The sequence below is a fragment of the Echiichthys vipera genome (assembly GCF_963691815.1).
Source record: "Echiichthys vipera genome assembly, chromosome: X".
Lineage (NCBI taxonomy): Eukaryota > Metazoa > Chordata > Actinopteri > Perciformes > Trachinidae > Echiichthys > Echiichthys vipera.
Window position 1 is genome coordinate 22,426,156 of NC_139825.1, and position 22,141 is coordinate 22,448,296.

A 22,141-nucleotide genomic window follows, 5' to 3' on the forward strand; every position below is an offset into this window, starting at 1 on the left:
CTTCCCAGCATCAATCTGTTAGGCTGTCAGACAGACAGCGTAAGGGGTCTTAATCGATCCCCCTCATGTATGCCAGGAGAGCAGCTAGTGGGACGGTTTGCACTTTAAAAAGGACAGAAATGTGCAAGGCGCCAAGATAAAAATCCGATAGTGAGCTCATTACAAACACATCCACATAGTCAGGGTTTTTTATGACTGGATCAGCAAAATTTGGCCGGATTTCAGACCATAAAATATGATCCTACTCTAAAGCAGCAGAACGACTGACCGTCTAAAAAAGCACAACTGAAATGAGCTGCAACCCTACTCTAAGAGAACATCGTCTCATCCCCAACACTGAAAGATCAGGTTAAACTCCCATGAGGTCAAAAAGGTTGATGGTTTCATATAGAAATGATGAATAAAGAAAATGACTGAAAATGATCTGCTTAATGATGTGGAAGTAAAAGACAAAACAAAGGTGTCTAGAAATCACTTCTGTAAGGAGCTTCTGAGTCATATATCGAAGTTTGTCAAGAACAGCAGGTGTCTCAATTGCCACTGATGGAAAAAAATGTTGAAAAAAAAGCAAAAACAAAACAACAAAACTCAGACGGTTATTGTTGATTCATAAGTTCTGTGAGCAACCTTGCAATAAAATCCATCATCACCCCTATCAGGTTTAAGCTGGATAGTGCATTGCCAGCTAAATAGTAGATGATAAGTGTTATCTATGCTGCAGAGGTTTACTAATGGAGGTATGGTTATAAAATGACAGAACAGCAAGTCTCAACAGCAAGCTTATTATGGTGAAACACAAAATGTTATAAAAACATAGCGTACATATAGAGTAAAATGTACACTTTACACACTCACACACATAGAAAAATAAATCCTGCTTTGGGACAACAAACAATTATACAGAGACAAACAGGTACCTGTAGAACTGCAGCTGTCGTTTGGGGCTCCCATAACGAGCGCTGAAGACATCAGAGGAAAGGAAGAAAAAGGAAAGCTTTGATTATTTTAAGCAGGAAAAGGAAGACGTTAGTAGTGGGGACAGTTTTATACAGATACTAAGGCAGGGGTTCCCAAACTGGGAGTTAGAGTTATAAAAAGGGTGGGGAGACTGCCAGATACACGCGAAGCAGACAAAGAATCCACACCAAACGCCACAACTACCAAAACAAAGACAAGAAAGTATGAGTCATGAGTATGAGTATGAGGCATATCTCGACCTTGGATTCACAAGTAAAACTGTGGGGAATGAAAAGAGAGGAGCGGCTTGAAAATATTTCTATCTACAAAATGGGGCCCCACAGAAGATGTTTGGGAACCACTGCACTAAGGTGATGCAAGATGTTAACTGCCACAGATGCACAATGCAGAGGTGAGAGCAATAGATGATTTGTCAGCCTGAAAAGTTGTCTAGGAGGAAATGCGTAAATGTATTGACTTAAATATTATATTAATTAAAACTGCTCTGTCTTAATGGTGCCTGAGAACTTTAAGCCCTGGAAATGTTAAAAGAGTAAAGTAGTAAGAGTAAGTAGAAATAAAAAAATACTGCATTTGAAATAACAAAGATATAGGGTTATACATATACATGCAATTTTGTGTATTAAATAAAGCATGCACAAATCCTTGTTTGTACAAAATGCTCACTGGATTGAGTCATGTTAGCTTGTTATTTCAACACACAGCCCCATCGCTCCTTTAAATGTAGCTTCTATTGTGTATTGTGTTTTTATGTACATGTGTTTTTATGTGTCCTGTCCGGATATCATATGTGTTTTAATGTACCATTTTTAAAAGAAGAAAAAGTAAAAAAGTGTTTTCTATAATATTCTTTGTATGCTGGAAATCACTAAAGTCTTCACAGACGTAGCTACCATACTACATGAAAAGTTCAGTTATTTGTGTAAGCTTGGAGACAAAACAGAATCTGCCAGGTGTTTGCACACAAGTCCTAAACTTTTTAAGATCAGAAAATAACAAAACAATCTCTTAACATACGATTCCTGACTTCCCAACAAATGTACAAACACTAACATCTTAATTACATCTAGCTAACTGATCTCAAATCTTTTCTGGATAAATGTTTGATACACATAACTACTTCAACTGTGAGGGTTAATATGGATAACAATTCAGAATATTTTAAGATTTGTTACAATTTACATATTAGAAGATTTTGTCTGTAAGGGAAAGACAAGTACAAGCCAAACAGCAATCCATTCACAGTCTTTATATTAGTAATTTAAATGAAATTAAAGTTGAAATTAAATTGAAAAGAACATAAGTTGTGATCTTTAAATTAATTAAAAACAGGAAAAATATATATTTTCTTCTTATTGTTAATCAATCAAAATTAATAAAAACACAGTGCAGTTGCTAGTTATAAGCAATTTCATATTTCAATCACTTTATATATCATGACAAAATATTGTTTTTCAGTAACTCAATAGATAAACAGTCTGAAATAACCACATTATAAAGCCTCTGTTGGTATGAATAAAAAGTACAATGTATTTTCTCATTTTATTTTAGAATTGCAAGGGTCAGAATGTAAAGCGTTGTCTAAATGACATGACTGTGGCTATAACACATTTTGGACGCTTTTTATATAGAAACAATATAGAGAAATATATACAATACACATTTTTATATCGTTTCGACAATATACCTTGTTCTATCATCCAGCCTGCCACCAGCCCCTCTGAGGAATTATACGTATTAGGCAAAAAGACATTCATGACGAGCTTCCTTAAAATAACTTTAAAGTAGAGTGTAGAGGCATGTGCATTATATTGTTGAAATTATCTTTAATTAAACATAAGCTACTGTAATGCAAAACATCCAGAGTCAAACAAAGACTAAAAACAGAAAAAAATACTACGCATCTAACAGAATAGTACTACAGTATAATATAATATTAGATAGCTTTCCCTATAAATATTTGGCAGGGCATCCATGCCATTAGTGTTTCACAGGCTGGTAAGGTATAAAGTAGTATAGTAAACATTATGAATTTTACTGACGGCTGCTATAATGTGTTCCACATCTTCCCAGTGAAGGCAAATCAAAATATCATGACAAACTCTCATCCACTTTCATTGTTATGCTACTCAAGCCTATATAATACAAGAGTCCAATATCTTTAATAGTGCCACAAAACCCATAGCTGACAGGGACAATGTGAAACAGTCATAAAGCTGCTTGGGAAGAGTAGTGGAACAGATTCTTTTTAAGCTGATGGATCTCTGGCGCCACATGCTGGTGAAACATGAGAGTCCAAGACATCTGCACAAATTAGGCATGCATATCTGCTCTTTCAAACCAAGTTAACACAACACATAAAGAGACAAGTGAAAATTAAATATACTGCAATCTGCATGAATGCAAGAGTGTGAGAGTACGAGAGTACATTTGCCATAATTGCATTGGTTACAATTTCGGGTACCCGTTTCAGACTTTACCAGTTACACTGCATCAATGTTGTCGCTATTGTGCTTCCTCAGTAGAGTAAAGTAAAGGTTAGGGTAAGGCAAGTAATGGCTAAGGAATAACCAAGAATCACATGTCCTCAATAATAATATAAACAATTGCAAGTGTGCATGTTTATGAGTAACAGAAAGACTGCTTATACTGTACACAGTATATTCCCGTCAACTCACCTGTAGATCATGCCGGGTGAGCCAGTCTGTCGGAGGGAAAGGCGAGCAGGGGAGTCTGTGGTAGATTCAGGATACATGAAGGCAGGAGGGAGGGGGTGTGGCCAGCCTGCCGGGGTTGGTGTTCTTTCACCGGGACCTCGGGGTACAGTTTATCACCTATCAGGGCCTCCTGAAAGGAGAGAGAACACAGTTGTGCCAGTCAGTGGTGGGGGATTTGTTTCCACAACAATATAACTAACCTTAGTGTTTCCTGATGATGATATCCCAGATCCTGCTATTGAACCATGTTGTTCCAGTCAGAAAACACTGAATGTGTAATGAGCTGTAATGCTGAGACTATATGTCTGGCACACACATCAGCTTCCCACATTAACTGACCACAATTTCCACCTTACTGTTGGCTAAATTAACCAGTTAGGCATTTTCTTTTGTCTTTGAGGATTCACAAAATTACAATTATAGTGGATAAAGACACCGAAACACCCCATCCACTCACCCACCCCAGCCACCCATATCCCAACACACCCCACACAAGAAAAATGAAAGAAAGAAAAGCAATAAGGGTAAAAAAGATGCGTAATAGAGTAATAATAAAAATAAAAATAAATGAATAAATATACATACATATATACTGTACATACATATATATATATATATATATATATATATATATATATACACATACATATATATACAGTATATATATACGTATATATACTGTATATATACCTACATGTATACATACATGAACATACATACACACATATACATATATAAAAGTTATACTGTGTATATTGTTATTATACTGCTATTCCATCCTTGGAATTCATTTAGGCCTATTTGATTCCTTTTAAAAAAAAATATTATTAGTTATTATTAAATCTGGGTCTAATATGTGAGATATGACTGTGCCGGCTTCCACATTGTTTTTTTTGCATTCTAAGTCCGGGCTATTGAAAGCTCCAAAGAGAGTACATCAAAGAAGCCTAGGTGACATTGGCTGATACGAAGACAATAGGGAGGCTTCCATCTCATTACCAAAATTTGTTTGGCTGCAGTTAGCCCTGCTAACCATAGCCTTCTCTGGGTAAAAGTGAGATTAAGAGATGAATCATCATTTAACCACAGGGTATACGGCAGGACCCTCCCACATCATATGCATATAAGTTCCAATAAATGTTGTGTTTTACATAAAGAACAAATGGGGGTAGAAGCAAAATGGAGCATTTTCGACCACCAACACTAATGCTGGCTAGACTCAACCTGTTAGCCCAGTACAGCGGGGATTTGAATTTCCATTACAACAGGGCAACCTGCTTGAAGGTGTGTCTTCAGTGGTGTGTCTTTTCAGGGCTATAGCTCAATGGCTCAGTGCATTTGTATTTTGGTTTTTTATATTTTTAGTTTAATAAAATGTATCTGAATTCACAAACACGTAGGATAATACTACAGACGTTCTTGTTCTTAGGTCACAATATCTGCTGTTGAAGAAGCCAGCGAGTAGGTGGTGAAAGAGCTGCTGCAAAAAGGATAAACACATGAAACTCAGATCAAACTGTCAAACTAGACAGGGCTGATCAAATATGACTCAATATTCTGTTAATGTTTCTTACATAAAATGTTTTGAGAAAAGCATTTTGTCATTGCTTTCCACTGACCAAGCAACGCTATTTCGTAGCTGTGATTGCTTGTACTGTAGTTCACGTTTTATGGCTCTGATGGTTGTAGGTCTATCCAATTGTGTCTAGAAGCATTTAAGTCTGATTTGTTGATAAAGCCCTTTGGAAATCAAAAATGAGAGAGCCTAGAATAATAAGCCTTTTCAATTAGTCTGGTGATGCCAGGCTTACAGAGCTGAACCCACAGAGATTTTAAAAATGTCTTTCTCCGAGCTGCACAGACATGAGTTGAGTCTCATAACACAGCTTTCTTGGAGGGGGAGAAGGGGGGTTGTCGCTGGTTGGCTGCGGCCGTCGAGACGCGAAGGCGTGCATGGCCCTACTCTGGAAAAGGTCCCTCTCAGACACGGCTCGGTGCCGCTAAGCAAGTAGTGTTGTCACGATACCAAAATTATGACTTCGGTACGATACCTGCCTAAAATATCTCGATACCGATACTGAAACGATACCACGGCAGAAAACTAAAACATCAGCAAAAGTAATGGAATAAAATATTAGATGACAAAATGTGGAACTTAAAATTATTTATTTTTATTCATTACAACACTTAAACTTAAAAAGTCAAAATAAATATAGAGATTTTTGTCAAAGCTGCAGAACTTTATGCTTATGCTTGCATACTACTAATATTATCATCATTATTTCAGGTTGATAGTTAACTTAGCTGCCAATGTGGTTACAAGCATCTCTGTGTCCAAAAAGACAAGTGTCTTGTGTTGTTTATTTGTCTTGTTTGCTCTCACAGATTATTTAATGACCTGATTTTCCATTTAAAGCTCAGTGTTTGTAGTAGAAAAAAATTAACAGCACATTAACTACAATTCTATTCAGCATAAAAATAATTGTAAATCTGGCAATTCATAAAATAAGATAATACTTTATTCGTCCCACAAAAGGGAAATTTGCAATTTGTATTTTAAGTTGATAAAATTCAAACCTTGTATTATCAGCCTGCAAACTACATTAGTGCAGTAAAGTATAACACAAATGACCCAGACCCGGTGGAGGTCTGTGCTCTTACCATACCATTTTCTAATAATGTAAATTACAATATATCTTGTAAATTTTTGACAATAATGTACATGCTATGATTATATTACTAGCACCGGTTGACTTAAAATGAGTGTTGTTGATTATCATACTTGTGAACACCAGCGCATGTTATCGTAAAGTTCATGTCACCAGTGTGAACGTTGCGTTAGCAGACAGAGATATGTGGAACCACATCGGACTGTTAAACAGCTTCTCCCCTGACTGCCTCCTGCAATTCTGATGGGGAAAACAGTTCGCTTGACTTCATCCGGGGGATATTTAACGTTATCTATTGCTAACCTGCAGCTCTTTGAACTCTCGGTGCAAATCGGGGTGTCTGTCCGCGAGATGCTTCGCCAGGTTGGACGTGTTGCCTTCCTTGGTCATCACCGACTTATAGCATCTCTTACATACGGGCCTTGTGGTGTCCGCGGGCTTGCCCTCGCTGTCTGCAATGTAAGCGAAATATTTCCATATTTCGCTCCGTGCGTCTGCTTTTACAACAAGCCTCGGACGGTCGGCAGGAGCACTCGTGAGACTTTCGGCCATGTCTGTCTCGCTCTGCTCTGTGACTGTCTGTCACCGTAAAGCCACGCCCACTCCGTCTGCAGGCAGCGAGGAAGCAGAGAGAAGCTGCACAGACACGCTGTCGCAGAAAATTCAGAAAGTACCGATACTAATAAAACGTGAAAAAGTATCATTCTTAACGACTGGGTACCGCGGTACCTTTCTAGTATCGGTATACCGTGCAACACTATAAGCAAGTGAAAACTGGTACTGGAAACACAAATCACTGCGGCATGTTTTGGCTCAGTGTGGCCAAAATTGCCAATAAAACAGGCCTATAGAAGACTGCCAATAAAAATATCATGCATATTTGATAATGATCAACACATCCCAGACAAGGAGAATGAGAGAGTAATTAACCCCGGCACAGCTACTTGGAGACACAACCAGCCACCCAGTTGGTCAGTGGCCACTTGGTCTAAAGCGTGGTGGCTCTCGAGCCTCTTTGGAGCAAAGGGTAGTGCATGTGTAGTGCAGGATGTAGGGCTATAGGGGTGGTAAAACCACCACAAAGCCCATTAGCTAACCTCAGAGGACTAGACTCTGATCTGCTTCAAGTGAGTGAAGGCCGATATGACAGTATACAAATGTCTATTATATATATTTTTCTATAATAATTTCTATTGTGATGTTGAAAAACCAGCGGCATACCTACGTTACCTTATAATCTTTGCATGTTGTCATGTATTCAATTCACACATAGTATACAAAATAAGCTTTACTATGTGGTTATTTCATAGACTATTTATTTATTAAATTAACAGAAACATGCTTTTGTGATATATATTGTTATTGAGATATGAAATTACACAATGTGGATAGAAGATTATCTCCATTGTGTAATTTCCCAGTTGAGGTGGTTCGGGCTTCTAGTAAGGATGCCCCCCGGGCGCCTCCCTAGGGAGGTGTTCTAGGCACGTCCAGTTGGGAGGAGACCTTGGGGAAGACCCAGGACCAGGTGGAGAGATTATATCTCCACACTGGCCTGGGAACGCCACGGGATCCCCCAGTTAGAGCTGGTTAAGGTGGCCCGGGAAAGGGAAGTTTGGGGTCCCCTGCTAAAGCTTCTGCCCCCGCGACCTGATCCCGGATAAAGGGTTGAAGATGAGATAAGATGATAGAAGATTATGGCCAGCCATTATACAGAATGATAGATTACCAAAAGGCGATCCAATAAATGGGTCACCTTTGTTTTGGTCTTTGTTTTAAGTAAGTAAAACACTAACTTTAATACAATAGTCAGGAAGAGTGGGGTATTTTAAGGTATTTAATATTGTATCATTGTTTTCAAAGGATTTCTACATGCCCTCACCACTAGATGGAGTCATGTCCTCACTCTGCAGACATGAGCTATATGAATACAGTAAATCAGACCAACCTCTGTAGTTTTCCACAGCTGTGAGATAAAGATTTTAACCAGTAAAGGCTTGGTATACTGATGTGGAAAAATAATAAGGACAATCACATCACAACACAGAAAAACAGGCAAAAACAACATGCAGCCCACATTAACATGGAGATCTTGAGTCTACTTCATCATCCTGTCCTGTATACTGTACATATGTGTGTGCATGACAGTAAACCAGGGCTGAGCCACTGCTAAGAGTGGCTTGAGTCTATGAATAATTCAAAGTGTCTGCACAGGAAGAAGGCCATTGCTTTAGAGAGAGTTAGGGCCTTTAGCAAGAGAGGTGGGCATCAATGAGAGTTGGGTGAGTGGTCCGGTATACACACAGATGCAATTAACACAAATTTAAAATAACCAATTAGAACATTTCAAGTCAACACGATGGCATGAGAGGGAGCGTCCATGATGAGGTTTTAGCCCAGTTTGCTGTAGTCGATAAGATCAAATGAGGAGAGCCGCATAGAGAGTGGCATCTATGTCACCCAGACAAAGCCACGTACTGAACAGCCCAGGCAACCCTATTTCACCAGTGGCTGCACTCACGTGAGTCAGGGCTCATAATAATGGCATTTAAATGATAACATGAAGGTGACTTTCTCTTCACATCATTTTCCCCTGGCTGCGAATACGGCGTATCATGTTCCCAAGGACTCATTTCAATCATGACGTGACAGGGAAACGATTTAAACCTGCTATCAGGTGATGATGATGGCATGACCCTGATAATAGGCATTGTAGTAGATCTACTACACAATACAGGAAAATCCTGCTGGATTATATGTCATTGAAGTGGATCAGAGGACATTGTGGGTTGCAGTGGGGGGGGATCTTCAAGTATCAGGATTTATTGCGGGGATCTGCTGCTTTCCTCTGTCTCGTGTGGTAATAATAAACAATCGCATACACAACCATTGCCTTATCATAATTGCTGCCAACACCACTTATAATGTAACAAACTAGAATTAGGGGGCGGCCGGTGGCGCGGTGGTCAGAGTAGTCGCCCCAAATAAAGAGGCTGAAGGTCCTCAAGGCATTCTTTGCTTTAAGTCTCCCCCCTTTCTCTCTCATCCCATTTCCTGACTGTCCTATATAATAAAGGCTTGAAAAACTGCCCAAAAATGATCTTAAAAAACCCAACTTAGAATCACTGCCTTGTATTTGTAGACCTCTGCTAACCAGTCAAGTTGCAGTTTACATCCATGACTCCATGGTTATGTGTGTGAAGACTTTGAAGGAATTTTGAGCGTACTTTTCTAAATGTGGATGCTTCGCACTTCAACCTGTCAGTACAGAAGATTTATACAATTACCACAGTTTCAGCACATTATGATGTCACAGAGAAGTTTACCTTTGACCTTGTGGATATATTATGCTGTCACATCATTATTTTATCCCATTAGACATTTGTGTGAAATTTAAGGCCAAAAATGCATTTTATAAGGTCACAGTGACCTTGACCTTTGATCTCCCAAATCTAAAATCAGTTTGTGGACATTTGTGCCAAATCTGAAGACATTTCCTTCAGGTTTTTCTTAGCTATCACGTTTAAAAGAATGGGACGGATAGAAGAGATGGACAACCCGAAAAACAATGTTAACACCGCAGGGAAATTATATAACCAATCAAGTTTTACACAGCAAGGACCTAATACCAATCCAAATAGAAGACACCAATGATTTTAGCAAGCGTGACACAATCAAATTCCAACACAATAAGAACAAATAACTCATGCAAAGCTGTGATGCAGTCAATTATATGAAAAAGATAATCACGCAAACTACATTATATTTTGGTAACAGCAGGTCAACTGGTCAACAACCAAACATGGAACCTGACCCGTACAATTAGTGTATGTTTACATGAATTAGAGAAATGACCACATAGGGTCTAAAGCTCCAGTGCCTACTTTTACCCCCTCTGCAGTCTTATGTAGGTTGTCAATTATGTTAACCTATTTAGATACAGTACAGAAACAAAACAATTTGGTGTTTACATCTGATCACTAGCTGTGGCACATTGTAGAGCAATGCACCAGTCTCTGCCTGTAGTGAGCTGCTGTTGGAGAAGATGCTGCTGCTGCTGACTGCAGCAATGCGGTATGCTACACGCTCGTCCTGGCTCAAGTTTACTGCACTGATGGTCCAAGGTGCACTTTGCAGATTAAAACTGGAGAGAGAGAGAGAGAGAGAGAGAGAGAGAGAGAGAGGGGGGGGGGGGGGGGGTGCAACCATATTCAATATGCTTGCTGTTCAGAAACAACATCCCTGTCATCTGCTCCTGTTAACATTTCTTCCTTATTACGTCAAGAAAAGTACAATGTTTTGTGCCCAAATTGACTCTCTGTCAGGTACAAAGGAATCCATCCATGTCCAGGCATCTTCTCACAAGTACCCTGTAGCAAATAGCAACCCACCCACACGAACGCAGCCACTTGCGTTTCTGATACTGTGTTATTGATGATCTTAACACGGCCTGAAGGATCAAGAGTTTCGCGTTTTCAAAGTGTACAATGTTTTCATGTAATTTCAAATTGTTTTACTGCAATACAGCAGATAGGAATGAGCACTCTGTATTTTATTCTCCTAAATAAAAATAAGCCCCAGGTTTATGGAAAACTTCTAATCAAGATCTCTTAATTAACACTGATCAGGATTATTACGTCATCATAAGTGAACTGTCTATATTATCAAATGAATGATTACACTAAAAAGAAGCTTGTCTCATACACCTCAATCGCTTCCAAACAAAATGTAAAATTGAGTCACAAAGGGCTGCTCTTCATGCTTTCCATCCATGAATCCATCTACACCCAGCCTGAGTGAATTCCCTCTTGAGACAGGGCTTACGTGAGCAAAGGAAAGCAGACAGGCAGTGCTGGCCTGGAAAGCGTAGTGCGGTGTTGTGTAGTATGTTGGCAGCTGCAGAAAACACAAGGACCTGAGCAGATGGCTGCGGAAGAGGGAGACAGGCAAACAGACAAGAACTGCCGGGGATATCCTACATGGTGGATCAGTCAGGCAGAGAGAAGCTAACCCAACCTCATTCTCTGTCAGACTACAAAGAGGATTCAAGCGGAATCTCCTCTCCCTTTGCAGTGACATTTATCAGAGGATGAAAGTCAAAACCATGTAAAGATGTGAATCCATGCCGGCACATCATCTTTACTCTAATCATCAGGCAGTATGTGGCTTCATAAATTGTCTCCTTTCTGTTAAGCTGTTGAGGGCCCTTGATTACACAAGCAGTGCAGGTCACTGGCTGCCAACAGAAAAAAAAAGCTAGCAGCAATTTGCATAAATAGCCTATTTATACAACAAACTTCCGATACAAATCCTCCTCCCACCAGTTAAAAGAAGTTAACTGGTGGAAGTTTAGTGCAAGTGAGAGCTCTGCTGTCAGGAATCATTAAATTCTAAGATGGCTGCAGCTGTTTTACATACAGAGGTTTATTACATATGATGACCCAACTTTAAGCCATGCCCATCATCGACTGCTGTGACTGGCCTACACAGAGGCCAACTGCAAAGGTCTAATGTAGAGCATACATTAAAGTTATAATCCTCAAGACTTCAGTTATATCAAACCTCTTTTTGATATTGTTTGCTGTCTGTTTTTTTTTATTTTTAGCAATAGCCATTCAATAATAGTCAAGTGGGGTCTGTTGTAGAGTTTCTCTTTAAGATTATTTTTAGTATGTTTGAAAACCATGTGCATTTTGAAATTTGTCACATAACGCTATATTTGCAAATTTGGTGCTGTTCCATAGGTTTTCAAACTGCCCAGAAACGTACCTCAAACTAGAATCACCACTTTGCAGTTATATGCCTCCGCCAACCAATTTTTACAGAGCATTATGATGTTGCATGAAGCTGATGTTTGACCTTTTGGATATAAAATGTCATCATGTCATCATTTTTATCCCGTTAGAAATGTGTGTGAAATTATGTCTTAATTAGCATAGAAATGATTGAGGAATTCCCTGTGTACTGTTAACCTTTAGTTGTAATAAAGCCATGAAAAGGTTAAAAAAAAACACATTTAATCAATTCATCCTTGAATCCAAGTCAACATTGTGCCACATTTTAAGAAATTCCCTCCAGGAGATCCTGAGATATCGTGTTCACAAGAATGGGACGGATGGACGGACAGAAACCTGAAGAAAGAAAACAGCACAGAAACAAAAATTCAAGGCAAAACAGACAGAGCCAAAGCTTTTATCCATAAATAACCCATGAAGTATCCCTATTAAGTGATGTACATATCAACTGAAGTATGGTCCCAGGTTGCATGGATCACTGGCAGCATGAAGATGAATCAGCACTCTATATGCCCTTGCTCAACATTTTTTATACTCTTGTGTTGACCTACAGTCAATCCCTAACATTACAACATGGTGCTACAGAAGCTCCTACGGAAATATTCCCCATTACAGATGCAAGTCAGGTTTACAGACCACCTGAAAATATAAAAATAATGAGTTAAATATCAGAAGTGAGGGCTCGCAAGGGAAAGTACGGCTAACTTGGGCTTTTGCAGCTTAAATGAAGCCTTTGCTAACACTGCAGAGAGAAAACATGCTGCAGTGAACCAGGAGCATTGAGCAGCGTACTGCAGTAGAAATATGAAACCATCTTTCTCTTGTTCTAGGTCCACCCCAGCTCTCCCTCTTCACACCAAAGACAACTAAAGAAAATAAAAAATAGCGCTGGAGGGCAAGCGTGATTTTAGGAAGTGTTGGTCTGTGTTTGATCTCTTAGTCTAGGTAGTGTTTTCAGACCACTCCCCACACACTTTAAATGCACCAATATGTTTAAATGAACTCTGTGTGTCTGTCTTTCTGGTAGATTTTCAAGTATGTTAAAATCATAACTGTAAGCACCCATTCACAAATGTAAGATGAGCAATACATTTTACTTTATTTTGGCCAAATCCTTCCAGCACACATACAGCTTTGTCTATGCTTTCTCTATTACTTTCACTATGCATCATCTGTTTTCCATCCTTGTTCAAGTACTATATATCAGTTCTATCTACATCACTGTTATTTATTTGTGCATTGTTTTTTTAACGTTTATTTTTGGGACTTTGGTGCCTTTATTGGGATAGTACAGCTGAAGGTAGGCAGGAAACAGAAGAGAGAAAAAGGCAGCAACATGCAGCAAAGGGCTGCAGGTCAGAGTTGAACATGGGCCACTGTGGTGAGGACTTTAAGCCTCTGTATATGGGGCGCCTGCTCTAACCACTGAGCCACTGGGCACCTGTTTTTGTGCATAGCTGAGTAGAAAGCATTAAGTTGACACAAAAACATTCCTGGGCAGAGAGACAGGCGATCAATACATCTAAATCCAGACTGTCATCAGGGAGGATCTAGAGGACAGCAGGAGATCAGTAAAACTATATCAATACAGGATTTTAATTCTGCACATACAGTAACTATTTCAACAGACCTAATGGCTTCGCTTTTTGCTGCTGTAGCATAGTAAGAAGTAAGAATCTATAACATTTCTAAAACATCAGTTTTGTCCACATGGAGGTTAGTATAAAAGATGCATAGAACTGTGGGTTACGTCTAGGTCTTTAGCTACAGACTATACAGACTGTAAACTGGCCTTCTGAAAAAAAAAGAAAAGAAAAAACTGACATTTAGTACTGTCCTACTGTGACAGCCTTACTCAAACACACAACCAGAGAGAAGAGTCAGCTCACCCAGTTCCTGATCTGAGCTATGTAGGGGAAGCTGGTTGATGTAATAATAACCATTAGACACCAGACACGTTATTTAGTTTACACGTAGTCAGCTAAGCATTCCTTGGAGTAATTGCAGCAGAGAAGAGCCATTAATACTCAGCTTCTGCTGCTTGTTTTCTATTTATACAATAACACTGATCATTTACAGTATATAGACTGTTCAATAATTCAAAAGGTTTTTATGCATCTTCCAAACATCTTCACACGTTTAGGCCCTTGATACCTCTTGTATTCTATTTTCTAGCCATACAAGATTCAATCTTCTCCCTTGGGGTGCTACCGTGCCACTCTGACGGATGCTGTTTCTAACGGTCTTAGAAAACAGTGTGGTCCAGAGTTCCTAATAAAAATCGGGTGCAAATGCAGTAAGTGGCTGGCAGCTCTTTGAACAGACTCTGAGCGGCCCCAGGAGAAGTCAGAGAAAAAAAACAGTGTCTGAAAATAAGAGGACTGGGAAAAGGAGAAAGTAGAAGAGAAAACTGCAGTTGAGCAGACGTTGTGGAGAAGAAGCTGAGTAGGCACTAGAGAGCAGGCTGGTCCAGGGAGACCCCATGCTGCAGAACAGCATTGCTATGCATCACTTGTCCCGTGGTCTCTCTCCATCTCAGACCTTCACTTCCCTCCTGTCATGTTCTGTTGTAGTACTTGACTGCTCACATAATCTGGGTTATTGTTTTGGAGATAATGATCGTTATGGATCATACAGAAGAGTAAGCTAATGTTGGGAGACATAAACATACAATGTGTATAATGTATGCAATGTGCCATTTCAGTGATATTTTGTATTAACTCCATTGTTTCAAACCAATGGATATCTGCAATGCTTTTGTTTTAGACAATATAACCTCATGACTAGATGCACTAATAAAAGGCTTGCTGCCTTTTGCCATTAACAGCATGTTAGACCACTCTAAACATAAAATATTAAACAAGCTCCTTTCTGCTTCTTTTCAATGGGGCTACAAGAACCAGTAGAGACAATGCTATCAGTCTCCTACAGATATTTTAAAAACATGTAAGCTTTTATTTGACACTAAAAGTTGCTAACGGTGACTTAATAAACAGGGGTTCTGTGTTTGTCTAGTGAAAATTTGGCCAGGACACACGACAGTGGCAAAGATCCACCCTGTGACATTTCAGTAGTGGGATGTTCCCAGTACAGCATGCTGCTGCCACATCACTGGAACAAGATATGCTTTACCAATTCCTTTGTCTGTCAACCATTTTTAGACGGTCACTAAAGAACTGGAAAAGTGTAAGAGGGAGGTGATATTTCTGTGCTATTATTACTTTACACTTCAGAGTTTTTACTTTTCTGCTGCAAATGTGCTTTCACACATCCTCAGTTCAAGTCCTGCTATGGAGTTGGTTAAGTACTGCACAGGAAGGAAACCACTGCCTCTTCTTAACTTTGATGTAGGCTAGCTTATGTCCAGCATCTTCAAGTACAGAGCATTAACACCATCAAACGTAGTTGGCTATGGGTAGGGCTGGGTGATATGGCCACCATCTTCTACATCAATACAGGTCTTTTCATATCTCGATCACAATATAGTCACACATAACTACATGGTAAAGCCTATTTGTATATTCCTGTGTGAATTTAATACAGAATAAATATAAAATCACAGCAAACATCTCTAATTTCCTCCGCCCACTGGATGACAGCGTCCCCTTCATAGGCTGTAAATACATCACAGTATTAAAGTCAGGCATTGTGACAAACTGGCAAATTACACATCAGTGGTGCAATGGACCACAGTTGATCCTTGATCCGAACAGGTCACCACAGATTGGCTGTGATTTAGTCTGAATGATTGTTTGATTGTGCGATAAAAAAAGCAGGTTTTGTGTTCACGTGAATGGCACATGTTTAATCTCTTTTATATACAGTCTATGTTTTAATCCCAACAGGAAACAATTAGTGTGGCAGTTGGGCGAGCGAAGCGGATAAGCTCGAGAAGCCTCTCGTATCATTAAAGTCACCTTTATGGGAGCACTTTGGCTTACCTGCACCACAATGATGATGGAAGAAAGGTGGTGGACAAAACTGTCAGCACCGGGGCACCAGAAAGAACAACAAGCACGGTTAGACATCAAGCATGACCACCCACATAAAGCAACATCACAACTTTATCAGTGAAGGGAGCGGGAAAAAAAGGATGCTCAGCAACAACTTCTCTCTGCGGCATTTAAGCAGCCCCTTCCTGCAGGCTCAGACCAGGCTAAAGCCATAACTGAATCAGGATTTTGGTGTTTATAGCTGCAATATATTTAGGGGGGCAGACCATTTTCAATGTATGGCTTAATACAACAAGTTTATTGTGTATTACAATTTTCTGAAATGTAAGTATCCAAATATTATATGCATATATATGTTAAACAATCTTTTGGAACTTGTATTTACACACTATCCAATAGCATGTGATGATCACACCATTACCCACACCTGACAAGGCTCTGGACCTGATCCAACTTGAGATCAGGACTTTGAGACATAAATATAAATCCCCAAACTGTTTGCTCTTTTAAATGTAGATGTAGACAATGTATTCACATGAAGACAAAGTCTTATTCTTATTCAAGGTTTCCTAATTGTACTGACCAAAAGGCAAGCAACAGCAACCACTCGGACACACAAGTTCAGTGCACCTAGAACTGGTAGTATAATAATGGTAATTTGTTATGTTTCATGATAATGATTATATCTGGGGATGATGTTTCAGACGGTGGTTTGTTGTTGCCTGTCGTATGAGCAACTTTTGTGTATTTATATTTTGCATCATGGGGGGGGGGGGGTGCCTTAATAGCTAAACTAGCCATTTCAAAACATTTCAAAACAAAATACTCATACTCATACTCATAATACCTCATTTTGCACTTTATATTTTAAGATTGTATTTAAACATTGGATGGACAACTTGAGTCAAGATTTTATTTTATGATGTAGAAAAAGAAAAGTTTTATGTCTTTTTGGGATGAAAAATGATCCAATCTGTGTCTGAAAAACTGTGACACGATCTGAACCTCGAGTTTTATGATCCATTGCACCCCTATTACACATATAGTATAACCACCCACTCACCCACAGTCCTCACTCACACAGTCCATGCTACATTGGCCACTCAGTGTGGAACTGTTGACAAGGATGACCAATGCACTCACTCACACATAGCACCATGATGAGAGGTGAAACTACCATGCTGACATTAGATGAACTGCAATGAAAGTGAAAGTGACTGCAGGTTTAGCACACAGATCTTATTGAACCTCAACAACACACATTTAACACACACGCACGCACGCACGCACACACACGTACGCAAGCGCAAAATCATCAGGCATCTTTCACCACCAGTATTGACTGTCAGTCTTTCATGTACAATGACAACGATATCCCATGGATACATACTGCATTTTAAGGTTCTATCAAGAAAGCAAACACCAGGAAAATGCACATCAAATTGCAAATCAATCATTTTTGCAACTTCTTTTGAATAAGTACACCACTGTTGTTGTCAACTTAGCCTTTGTGATGTGACTGATTTAACTAGTCTCTTATATTAAATTTAAATAAAAAGGTTGATGACCGATCATCTAATCATCTGTATAATGTTATAATAATTTCAAATATATAATTTCAGGACGGTTCTGGGAGGATTTTGAAAAAGTTACTTAAGAGCCCTGCATTTAAGTGACAAGCCGCACCTCCAATAGACACAAAACAACCTCTAGCGGAAACCCTGTACGTAGATGTAGATGTTTCAGTACTGTCAGCAGATTAGTTGTCATACTATGTATTGGAATTAGAAATTACTTACTTTGGTGACATCTAAATTGGTGTCAAGAATGATTATGTGATAATCCACAATGCACACTGCTACACACCTCCTGCATTTTGCCCCTAAAGCAAATACATTACCACAATCTAACTTTCAATAGTGACGCTGTGTATGGGGTGTCTTGAAAAAAAACCCATCTTTACCATCACAGTCCCTGTATCAGAGGATACTCAATATTAAAGGATGTGGATTGGTGTTTGGCATATCCTTAATGACAAGAAAAATATATAAACAACAGAATTAAGTCAATGTAGACGCACACAAAACAAGTCTTGGCAGACACAGACAATTAGACTAAGGGCGGACTCACACTGTCCTCCCGGACCGAGACCCGGACTTTAGGGTACTTGTCCCCCCTCCCTCTCCCCCCCGCGCCCCAGCCCCGTTTGTACTCACACTACCTGGGCCTCGGCCAATGCTTCTTGCTGTCCATATGTCATCACGCCGTAACACGTCACACGCATTGATCGCGTGTGTGTGGCTTTGTTTACAAATCTTTCCATAGACCTCAGAGTTTTTGTGCGTCTTGTCGACTGTTTTTGAATATTTTCGTCCGACCAAATCTGCAGTAAACACTCCACCTCCCCATCACACCAACGTGAACCTTTCACCACCATTGTTGTTGTTGTTGTTAAATGTCCGCGCATGGTCCGTCCTTCTATTTACATGTCCGAACAGGCGGACATAACGCTACTGCCGTAGGGCTCGTGCTCGTACACGTGCGCATGCTCGTGCTCGTACATGTGCAAACGGCTCCGCTAAAGCCCACCTATTTCAAGCGGGCCGTGGAGGGCCAGCTGGCCGCAGTTGAGCGCGGAGCGGGTGCGCTCACACTACTTAAAGGTACTAGACTTTAGCTGAAAAACCGGTTTTGGCCGCGGCCAAAAGGATAGTGTGATCACGCTCTAATAGCGTGATCACACTGTCCTCCCGGACCACGACCCGGACTTTAGGGTACTTGTCCCCCCTCCCTCTCCCCCCCGCGCCCCAGCCCCGTTTGTACTCACACTGCCTGGGCCACGGCCAATGCTTCTTGCTGTCCATACGCCATCACGCCGTAACACGTCACACGCATTGATCGCGTGTGTGTGGCTTTGTTTACAAATCTTTCCATAGACCTCGGAGTTTTTGTGCGTCTTGTCGACTGTTTTTGAATATTTTCATCCGACCAAATCTGCAGTAAACACAACGTGAACCTTTCACCACCATTGTTGTTGTTGTTAAATGTCCGCGCATGGTCCGTCCTTCTATTTACATGTCCGAACAGGCGGACATAACGCTACTGCCGTAGGGCTCGTGCTCGTGCTCGTACACGTGCGCACGCTCGTGCTCGTACATGTGCAAACGGCTCCGCTAAAGCCCACCTCTTTCAAGCGGGCCGTGGCGGCCCAGCTGGCCCCAGTTGAGCGCGGAGCGGGTGCGCTCACACTACTTAAAGGTACTAGACTTTAGCTGAAAAAACGGTTTTGGCCGCGGCCAAAAGGATAGTGTGATCACGCCCTAAGTCAGCTGGGCACCATACTGTGCCTTTGAAATGGCAGTAAAACCCTGAAGATTTGTGGACCACAGACAATCTGTCTGACGTAGTATTTGTGATTCAGGCAGTCTTTAAATGCCAGCTGATGGAGGTTGCAGCCTTTCCTGTGGTAATCAGCTCTGAGACAGTGACGGTCTCCAGCGCTACAGCTTCCTTTAGTCATCACTGTAACCCCTGGATCACATGCAGAGCAGACTACAGAGAAAATCATTACACATGTATGTGCATTAAGTGCACATACATGTGTGCAGATCTGACTCATGGATGACTTGGCAGGGTCACTTTCCAAACACCACCTCAGGATACTTGCTATATATGCACAGCTGCTTTGTTATAACAAAGCAGTACTCCTTATAGTTGCTCCAAAGTGGAAAAGTATACATGTAGCATGACTGAACAGGCCTAATATAAACACAGAACTTTAAAAAAACAGATTGCCTTCAATCAGAATCTGAGTACTGGAGCTGCAGTGCAGCAAGCATAAAATACACGGAGCCTTCCATCGAAAGTAGGCCAAAGTTAATGGCTTAATGCAAGTGCCCACACAATGACTAGTGTATAGGTCCATCTCAGCATGCTTTAACATAGTAGCTGAATTTCTTTAGGAAGACAGAAGGATGTTAGACACCAATAGTCCATTTCCCGCTTTCATTTTCTGCACAAACACAAACACACTCACATTACATTAGACTACCTACACAAACCCATAGTGCTTCCGGAATCGAGCACGAGAGTAGCGCCAGGTTTCTTGAGGCATAAAGGGTTAACGTCATGCTGTTTATTCATGGCCGTTGGTCTGCCCATAGTCTGTGTCAACGACAATTATTGTGGAAGTTCAAATGTTTGTTTACTAAGTGATTTCTGTGTCCCAGAGGCAATAGCAGCTATGCTCTAAAAAGAAAGGGTTTCCATGTGTGTTAAGGTAATAGCACTTGTTTTGATCCTGTGTGTCAGTGCAATGTGTCCAGTTGCCTTCTGTACTGTTACATTAACCTTGGTAAATCGAGAGGCTGACAGCAGGCAACGTGTAGAGCTGTGAAATACTGCTCACAGGAGTGCTGGAACATTCAACTTGTGCATTTGCCTGAGGTCAGTTGCTACTATTCTAGTAGAGTTATATCTTCTCAGACACATATGTCTATCTATGTCTTTTGTGTGCGGCTTTCTATACAGAAAATAAAGCCAATGGACAACTTTAGATGGTAAAACTTCACATGCTCATTGAATCTTGAAAACTGAAAGTTTTGGAGAGGATACCATTAGTAAGTTTGTAGCTAATTGATTATTCAATTCAGCTTCTCAAGTATGGGGGTTCTTCACCATTTCATATCCCTGTACATTCACTACCTTTCAGTTATTGGACAGTTTGGAGATTGGAATAGTTTGACTTGAGGCTCAAGGCTTACCTTTATTTATTTTCATTTGATAATCCATGATGCAAGGAGGAAGTCCTGCATCATGTGAACTCCTTCCATCTTTACCGTGTCCCTGCCTCCTACAGTGTTATCCATCTGTCTCTCAACCTGTTAAGACCTTCTGTGTCACTTTGTCTGCTGTCACTGAGTATTGTGCCTGTTGTACACAGCAGTTGCAGTCAAAACACATACACTTCATTCCTCTCATCAGTGAATATTCAAATTTCTTGTACTAATTTCTCAGTAACACAAAAATCACAAGATGCCTCTAGATCTATGTTGTACAAATTAATCAAATGCAGACTTTGTGACCACATCACTTTATAAAGGCACACACTTGAAACATCAGTGTTCAAGTACAATTGTTACATACAAATGTGATAAATGGAGGAAACCGAACTTTGCATGTGCAACAAATTATTATACTTAATAAGCCTGTGAATGTTCTCATTCGTCCAGGTCATCGCTATCCGCAAAGCAATTTCAGTCAAAAACAACTGGACTGGTTGTTTGTCTAGGAAGACGTTTCACCTCTCATCCAAGAGGCTTCATCAGTTCATGTACGCATCTGACCAGGCTGGGACTGGTCCAACTAACTGGTGTGGAGATCCAGGTATTTAACCTCTCACAAGGCCGATGATGTCACTGACACCCTTTGTGCTCCAAGTGCCCACGCCCGTCATTAGACTGACAGTCGTTGGTGGGCCGTTGGTTTCGACTTCGTTAGTGCTCTATTGAGTCTGAACGACAGTCGTTGGGGTCACCCGGGCCATTATACTTAATAATATATTGATATGTATTACAGTGTTGGAAGAAATATTTTAAATTCCAAATGCACACTAATGAATTATGTTTCTCTTGCATTTTTAAATACTTAAGAGAGAAGGGTACGGGGGAAGATGGCGGACCACGCTGAGGAGTAGTTGAGTGTGTCGGGAGCTCCACCTTTATCTTGCTTATTAACCTCACCCATAAGTCTTAAATAAGCTATCAAGGGTCGGAAACTGAGCCATAGGAAAATGACAAGAAAAGGGGCAAGGGGCAAAAAAACGAAAAAAGCCCATGTGAAGAAGATTTTGTCGAAAAAGATGCCGACACTGAGATGGCTGAACAGACAGATGCTGTTGCGGCTAGTACTACCGCTGTTAGCTTGGAGATCCCAGCTACCAACGAAAATATTCTAGCAGCAATACGCCAGATGGAAAAGCGCCGTTGACTGTGGATTTGACGAGCTCAAAGGGACCCTTTCCAGCCTTA

The 22,141-nt window shown here is 40.4% G+C and overlaps 1 protein-coding gene across 3 annotated transcripts in view; it reads right to left on the reverse strand.

Annotated features, from left to right (window-relative positions):
• kcnab2a (potassium voltage-gated channel subfamily A regulatory beta subunit 2a) overlaps positions 1-22,141 on the reverse strand; it is a gene marked incomplete at its 5' end in the record, with an annotated part of 100,234 nt that overhangs the window by 54,038 nt on the left and 24,055 nt on the right. For 2 of the 3 annotated variants that reach the window (XM_083939501.1, XM_083939502.1), the window contains 2 exons: positions 918-959; positions 3,657-3,825. In XM_083939501.1, the coding sequence (XP_083795627.1) occupies positions 918-959; positions 3,657-3,733 (119 nt within the window). The remainder of the gene's footprint in view (positions 1-917; positions 960-3,656; positions 3,826-22,141) is intronic. The other variant, XM_083939503.1, reaches the window with a different exon arrangement.